We start from the raw sequence: 7990 nt of genomic DNA on the forward strand, positions 1-7990 counted from the left end.
TGTCTTCTGCCCATTTTTTAATTGGATTGTTTGTCTTTTTGTTATTGAGGTGTTGAAGTGTTCTATAAATTCTAGAGATAAGTCCCTTGTCAGATATGTTGCATCGTCTTTAGAATGCTAGCTTACCTACTACATTAAGATAAGGCTATAGGAAGAAGGCATTTGTTTTCTGTTTCATTTTCACTAACTCAGCTAATAACTGAAAGGTCAGTGGTTCAAACCCACCAGGAGAAAGATGTGGTAGTGTGATTCTGTAATGATTACAGCCTTGGAAACCCTATGAAACAGTTATACTGTGCCCTATAGGGTTGCTGTGAGTTGGAATTGACTCAGTGGCAGTGGGTTTGGATTTTGGTTTAGTCAGTTATAGAGACCCAACTCTTTTCTTCTGTTCCCTCTTATACTGCAGTATGATTACAATGTCATCTTCATCATAACAAATGCAGAATTAGTATTTTGTTTCTGTTCCTAAAACAGGAAGTATTTATCTTTCATTTCTGTAAAACATGGTTTCTATCCACTGATTTTATTTTCTGTCCATCCAGTGTTCTTCTTCAGAGATTAAAAAAAATAAGTGGCCATCGAGTTGACTCATGGTGTTGCATGTGAATCAGAGTAGAACTGTGTTCCATAGGGTTTTCATTGGCTGATTTTTCTAATGTAGGTTGCCAGCCACTTTCTTCCAACGTGCCTCTGGATTGACTCAAATCACTACCCTTTTGATTAGCAACCATTTGTACCACCCAGGATCCTCAGTAATTTCTGAGGATATATTCTGTTCTGGAAACTATCATGTGCTTATATACATTAATTAATTTAGACTTTACAACAAACCTGTGAAATAGGAATTCGTATTTTCATTTTACAACAGAGAAAATGAGGCTGAGGGTTTTTATGTAATTTGCCTGAGGCCATACCACTTTTAAGTTGCAGAGCTGAAGTGTTAACTAAATCTGTTAGACCCCAAAGCCCACACTCTTTAGCACTACATTCTACATCATCGTTTTCTTTGATATTTTGATACAGGAGTACTTTAGGTATATTTCCCATTTGACATAGAGCCTATTAAAAAGATGTGTACTTAATTTTATTTTTATTCATCATGATTCTTAAAACTGACCTTTTTTTTTAAATTGCCCATGGATGTTGAATGAAAAATACGATGATACTAATAAAGTTTGGAGTCACTGTCTTTTTTTTTTTTTCAATTGTGCGTTGGGTGCAAGTTTATAAAGCAAATTTGTTTACATCCAACAGTTGATGCACATTTGATTTCATGTGTTGTCACTGTCTTGATTCATCCTAAGACATCAGCTATTTCACCCACTTTCATACCATCACTGCAGATGTTAATGCATTGAAGAAAGCAGATAATATTAGTATTGTTATGAATGTAATTTTGACTTCACACCCTTTGAAAGGGTCTTGGGGGACACCGCAGGGATCCAGGGACCATACTTTGGGAACCACTGTACTAGCGAATCAGTGTTCTTCCCCAATGTAATAATAAATAATGAGTCTCCCATTTATCTCATTATATCAAGAAGCTCAGGGGTGAAATAACTAATATCCAAACAATAATTCATTTAATTAGTGACTAGAGGAATTCAGAATGTCTCACTCATTCAGGTAGAGATATATTCACTAAATGATTTTATTTCCCCCTTTTTCTCATCTGAGCAGGTGCTTCTCTGCCCTCTGAATCATTTAGGACTTGTGCCCAGATACCTCTTTTTTTTTCCTTTTGGAAAGTGCCCTTAATATGAAACTAACTGTAAGTGGCTAGCATATTTCTCTTCTGCCTTTTGACCTACTGCTTTTAGAAAGGAATGAATAAGACTAAATTGATTGGCCAACCTAATTTGTTACTTCTTCACAGACATCTCTCTAATATAGGGTTTTATCATTAACAAATCCAGTAGCATAAGATTGTTAATTCTTATCCAGCCCTGATAGACTCCTGCACTTCAATATTCTACCAGACTTTTTTCATTGTCTCTCAAGCCTACAGTTATTTTATGTACATGATTTTTTATTAGACATCTGTGTTATAATATGACTAGAAATTGAACCACGATGGCTTTGATTCATCTTAAGCCATCAGATACCTCTTGACTATTATCTAATACCAAAGGGTATATGAATTCAGAAACATTCATGGCCTCTCATGCTAGGATAATGGAGTTCATGGAGTACTAAATACGTCTCCATGTCACAAGAATTAGACTTAGGCCATAAAAAGAAACAAACCCACTGCCTTCAAGTTGATTCCAATTCATAACGACCTCCATTGGGTTTCCAAGGCTGTAAATCAGACCACTTCATCTTTCTTCTGTAGAGCAGCTTGTGGATTCAAACCATTGACATTTTGGTTAGCAGCCAAAAGCCTTAACCACTGTACCACCAGAGCTCCTTTAGGCCATAGATTCTAGTATTTTTTTTTAATTGTGGTAAAATATACACAACATATAATTTGCCATTTTCACCATTTTCAAGTATACAGTGTTATGCAACCCTCATCACTGTTTGTTTCCAAAATTTTTCATCGTTGCAAACAGAAACTCTGTACCCATTAAGTATTAACTCTCCATTTGACCTTCCCTGTAGCCCATAGTAACCACTCATCTAAATTCTATCTCTATACATTGTCTTTTCTAGATATTTCATGTAAATGGAATCATACAGTATTTGTCCCTTTGTGTCTTACTTCACTTAGCATAATGTTTTCAAGGTTTATCCATGTGTAGCATTTATTAGAACTTACGTCTTTTTATGGTAGAATAATCATATATATTAATCTTAATACTTGTTTCCCTCTAAGTACAACCTCTTGGGGGAAATATTTAATAGACTTACAGTAAGAGTCCTCCATTTAAACCTTTGAGAACAATTTAGTATCCTCAACACTAGTTCTCTGATGAGACTTTCACATTTGAAAGGAGGGACAATGGAAACACATTAAGTTCCAGGCCTCTGGAGAAAGACTCTTTTTTTCATTTCCAGTTGTAAGGTTTTAGTGACACAGTATACATCAAATGATTGATTTATTTTAGCCATTCTATCACAAGAGAGGAAATGATGTTCTTCAAGGCAGGTTTTGTAACGTTTTAATTTCTTTCACTGTGATATACTTGATGTTTTTGAGAACTTTTATCGTCTGGCCTCACAACCCAGCTGATGAGCCTTAAATTCTACTACCACATTTATAAATCGACCCAATGCCAATAGGTTTGGCTTCTTTGGCTTCACTCCAAAGCAACTGTTGTATTTTTTAATGACCTACTAATATTAAAACTCTTTAGTAGACACAGCTGTTGCTATTTTGAGTCACTAATATGATTCTTCCTTTTTTAGTTCTTTCTGTAAAGACCTTCCTTATGAAGTCTCTTTTTCTTGAGAAAAAATGATGATGTCTACATTTGTATGGAACTTTATCACGTTTAGGGAAAGTTTTTATTCTTAACATTTTTCTCATTTGGAGTCTCAGGAAGGTGAGGGTACTTTTATGAATGTTGTATAACTTGTCATGCTCAGGGTTTTTGGATGAAGAAGTTGAGGTATCTGATTTCTGATTTAGCGCATTTCAAGTATATCATGTTTAGGTCAGTGACTACTAACCTCATCTGCGTTATGACTTAAGTAGTCCAAGGATAAAATCCGTAACAAAGGCCTGATTTAAAAAAAAAAAAGAAAGAAAGAAAAAGTTTTAAGGGTAAAGTCCTTTATCCACACAGTTATGCTTGGTTTTCAAGCATCCAGTTAAAGATACTAAAGATAATAGAAAATACCAACTACTAAGCTTTGGGCTTAAATCCCGAGTGCAGTTGTACTTACCAAATCCCTCCCCTCAAGTTTTGGCACAGTCATTACAGGGCACACATGGCTAAAACATCCAGTAACCAAGAATCAATTTATCCTAGGAATCCAATGTCCATTTAATTTTTGCTTCCCAGAGGTCGTGCCACACCCTCTCCTAATATGTAATAGGCAGAAACAATCCATTAATCTTTGAATAAACTGTTTACTCAGTCATCAGACATTTAATGAACACCTAGAATGTACTTTAAACAATATATTTATTTACAAAGAGCTTTCTAAGGAGATGATATCTATAGATAAAGATGACAGCTACTATTTATCAGAATGAAGTTATATAACAACCAAGCCTTATTCTAAGTACTTTTTATATCTTATACCTGGGGAACTACAGAGATTCCTTCTTGAAAATATGCTAAACTTCCATTGGCTTATTGCCTCTTTATTTTTAAAGGAGCAGGACAAAATGTGTAAAAACTTCTTTGGTATTATTGAAGAGCATATAAACCTATCAGCAATTTACATAACATATGCTGCCTCACAGTTTGCAAAAATGGGGATGGCATAATGTTGTGCAGTGTGTCCTAAAGAATATTTATCTTGTTGGCACTAAGGAGCCTTGGTGGGACATTGATTAAGCACTTGACTGCTAACCATAGGATCAACAGTTCAAATTCATCCAGTGGTTCCACAGGAGAAAAATGTGGTGATACGTTTCTGTAAAGATTACAGCTTAGGAAAGGCAGTTCTGCTCTGTCACGCTGGTTTGCTATGAGTTGAAATTGACTCAGTTGTGCCTAACAACAATAGCAGTTCACTAATGTGAACTGGGGTTAATTTTAGAGAAACACTATGATTATTTTTACTGTTAAATTTTCTACATGCAGCTACTTTTCCAGTAGGAATCTTAATTTATTTCAAATCTAAAAGTTGGTTTGTCCATAGCACTAAGTGAAGAACAAGAATGAAATTGATTATTTTTCTCTTTCATCCGAAGAAGTATTATCAAAAGAACTTTTACTTTTTAGGTAACTGAATGTGAGATATTTCTGTCACTTCTGGTGAAATTTCTGGATGCAGATAAACCACAGTGGTTACGAGCAGTTGCAGTAGAATCAATACATAGACTCTGTGTGCAGCCTCAGCTCTTAAGGTAAAACCTCAGTAATATTTTGCTGAATGGGTAGGTTAATGTTGATGCTAGTCAGAAGAGTTTATTTATTCTCAAATACTAGTGATTTCTAAACAAAATTGTGTATTACGTATATTTAGAGAAGCAGGGTTATGGGTATGGAAAAGAGCTACAAAATGTGCAAAAAGTATACTTCTCATTAATCTGAATTTACTGAGTTAATATAGCCAAAATAATTTTTTGAACTTTAATTTCAGAGCCTTTGTATAAATTTAAATCACTCAGGTGTAATAAAGTTTTAATTATATAATTGAAACTGATTTATCAACATCATATGCTATAAAAAATATTTAAGTATATTCAGATGTCTTTCCAGAAACATTTTAAATTATTTTACAGGTCATTTTGTCAATCCTATGATATGAAACAGCATTCTACCAAGGTTTTTCGTGATATTGTGAATGCACTGGGATCATTTATCCAATCATTGTTTCTTGTCCCTCCTACTGGAAATCCATCTGCTACAACAAACCAAGCTGGTAAAAGCTTATTCATATTTTGTTTTATATGCTTCATAATTTACAGTATACACCATTCTGAGGGAAATTCGGATTACTGAAATGTACTGATAGTAAAGACACTTGGAAAGTACTTTGATCTCATTCAGACAACTGACTTCATTTCTTTTCAGAATACTTTTTGTTTTCTTCTCTGATAGATTTTCAGTTTCTCTACCTATGACCAGAAGCTTAGACGCTAATCTTCATTTTAGAAGAATTTTCATTTGATGTCTCTTTATAATAAAGACCCTAGAGTCTGTTAGTCCTCCTCTCTCTATTTTATTGCCTTTTCAGTAGTTTTTACATGTACAGTTCAGTAACATTAATTACATTCATTGTGTTGTGCAACCATCACCACTATTCATTTCTACATTTTTTCATCAGTTTTAACAGAAGCTCAGTGCCCCTATACAGTGACTCCCTGTTAGTATCTAACAAAAGGGGTAAACTTGTTTTAAGCTTCTTTGAGAATCAGTATATGGCTTTTTGATTCCCTTTACCTTCTTTCTCTTCCACTCTGTACTATCTTAGTGTAGTGCCTAAGGCACTTGACTGCTAAACAGAAAACTGATGGTTCAAACCCACCAGCCACCCCTTGGAAGGAAGGTTGGGCAATCTACTTCCGTAGTGATACTGCCTTGGAAATCCAAGGAGAGGTTGCTATGAGTCGGGTCCGACTTGACAGCATATAACAACAACAACAACATTCTCACCTTTGATTTAAAAAAAAAAAAAAAAAAAAGTTCAAGCAAAAGGGATATTATAAAAATTATCAGTATGTTTTACTTAGTAGTAGCTTTCAAATTTTTTATTGTGGTAGAATAAGTGTAAACAAAAACAATGCCATTTTAAACATTTTAAAGTGTAAAATTCAATGATATTAGTTATAGTCATATTGTCCAGTAGTCACCACTACCTGTTTCCAGATGTTTGTTCCATCACACTAATTATTTGTAGCTTTTATTTAAAAAACAAAATTGTTGTTTTGGAGAAACAAGGAGAGTCTCTAGTAGCCCAGATGAGATTGATAAATTTCACTTACTTGTGTGGTACCTAATTCCTGTGGCACAAGAAATTTTTAAAAATTGACCAGTTGTTTGAATATTATTGACTTATAATTAAGTAGTAAATCAGTATCTTTGCTTTTTTCCTCCTCATTTTATAGGAAACAATAACTCAGGTGGCCCAGTCTCAGCACCTGCAAACTCCGGAATGTTGGGAATTGGTGGAGGTGTTACTTTGCTACCAGCATTTGAATATAGAGGAACTTGGATACCTATTCTGTCTATAACAGTTCAAGGCAGTGCTAAAGCCACCTAGTAAGTAGTAGTTGCATTATTTTATGAGGGATGATATTTATTTAATACTAAAATTCTTCTTTCTGAATTACATTAAAAATTTTAGACCTAACATTCCTAAGGCATTCCATTGAATCACCTTTCTTTGGAAATCACATATGTGGATGTCTTTTAGGCAGTGGGACAGATAACTTCTTTCTGAATTTCCTGGCATAGATGAGTTTCCAAAGAAAGGTGATCTAGCAGAATGTGGAAATTGTCGATAAGTATCATCAATATCACGCACAAATAAAATTTGCCAAAGATAATTCAAAAATGGTTACAGCACTACATCGATAGAGACCTGTCAGAAATTCAAGCCAGATTCAGAAGAGAATATGTAATGAGGGATATCACTGTTGATGTCAGATGGATCTTGGCTACAGCACAGAATACCAGATGGATATTTACTTGTGTTTTATTGACTGCTAAGGCATTTGATTGTGTGGATCATAACAAATTATAAATAATACTACAAAGAACGGGAATTCCAGAACACTTAATTGTGTTCATGTGTAATCTGTACTAGACCAAGAGGCAGTTGTTCAAAGGAAGGGGATACTACATGGTTTAAAATCAGGAAAGATATGTGTCAGGGTTGAGTCCTTTCACCATACTTACTCAATCTGTATACCCACTGCCATTAAATAGATGCCAGCTGATGGTGACCCTTTAGGACAGGGTAGAACTGCCCCTTATGGTTTCCAAAGCTGTAAATCTTTATAAAAGCAGACTGATCCAATCTGTACGCTGAGAAAATAATCTGAGAAGCTGGACTATATCAAAAAGAATGAGACATCAGCATTGGAGGAAGATTCAGTAACAAACTGTGATAAGCAGATAACATCTCACTTGCTGAAATCAAAAAGGAATTGAAGCACTTCCTGATGAAGAGCTAAGCTACAGCCTTCAATATTGATTACATCTCAACATTAAGAAAACAGTAATCCTCACAACTAGACCAATAAGCAACATCATGATAAACAGAGAAAAGATTGATGTTATCAAGGATTTCATTTTACTTGGATCCACAGTCAACACCCATGGAAGCAGCAGTCAAGAAATCAAATGGTAAGATGGCAGACTAGGCAGAAGGACTGCACAGACCCTCTTCAACAAAGAAAAGGGAAACCAATTAACACAGA

General features: G+C 34.8%; 1 protein-coding gene across 1 annotated transcript in view; it reads left to right on the forward strand.

The window, feature by feature from the left end:
• The window catches only part of MON2 (MON2 homolog, regulator of endosome-to-Golgi trafficking), a 213996-nt gene that overhangs the window by 71104 nt on the left and 134902 nt on the right, over positions 1-7990 (forward strand). Inside the window, exons 9-11 of the mRNA XM_042781208.1 lie at positions 4845-4969; positions 5348-5487; positions 6674-6827. Coding sequence (XP_042637142.1) covers positions 4845-4969; positions 5348-5487; positions 6674-6827 — 419 coding nt within the window. The remainder of the gene's footprint in view (positions 1-4844; positions 4970-5347; positions 5488-6673; positions 6828-7990) is intronic.

Source organism: Orycteropus afer, unplaced genomic scaffold (genome assembly GCF_000298275.1).
Source record: "Orycteropus afer afer isolate SDZICR_OR568_19922 unplaced genomic scaffold, OryAfe1.0 scaffold00097, whole genome shotgun sequence".
Classification (NCBI taxonomy): domain Eukaryota; kingdom Metazoa; phylum Chordata; class Mammalia; order Tubulidentata; family Orycteropodidae; genus Orycteropus; species Orycteropus afer.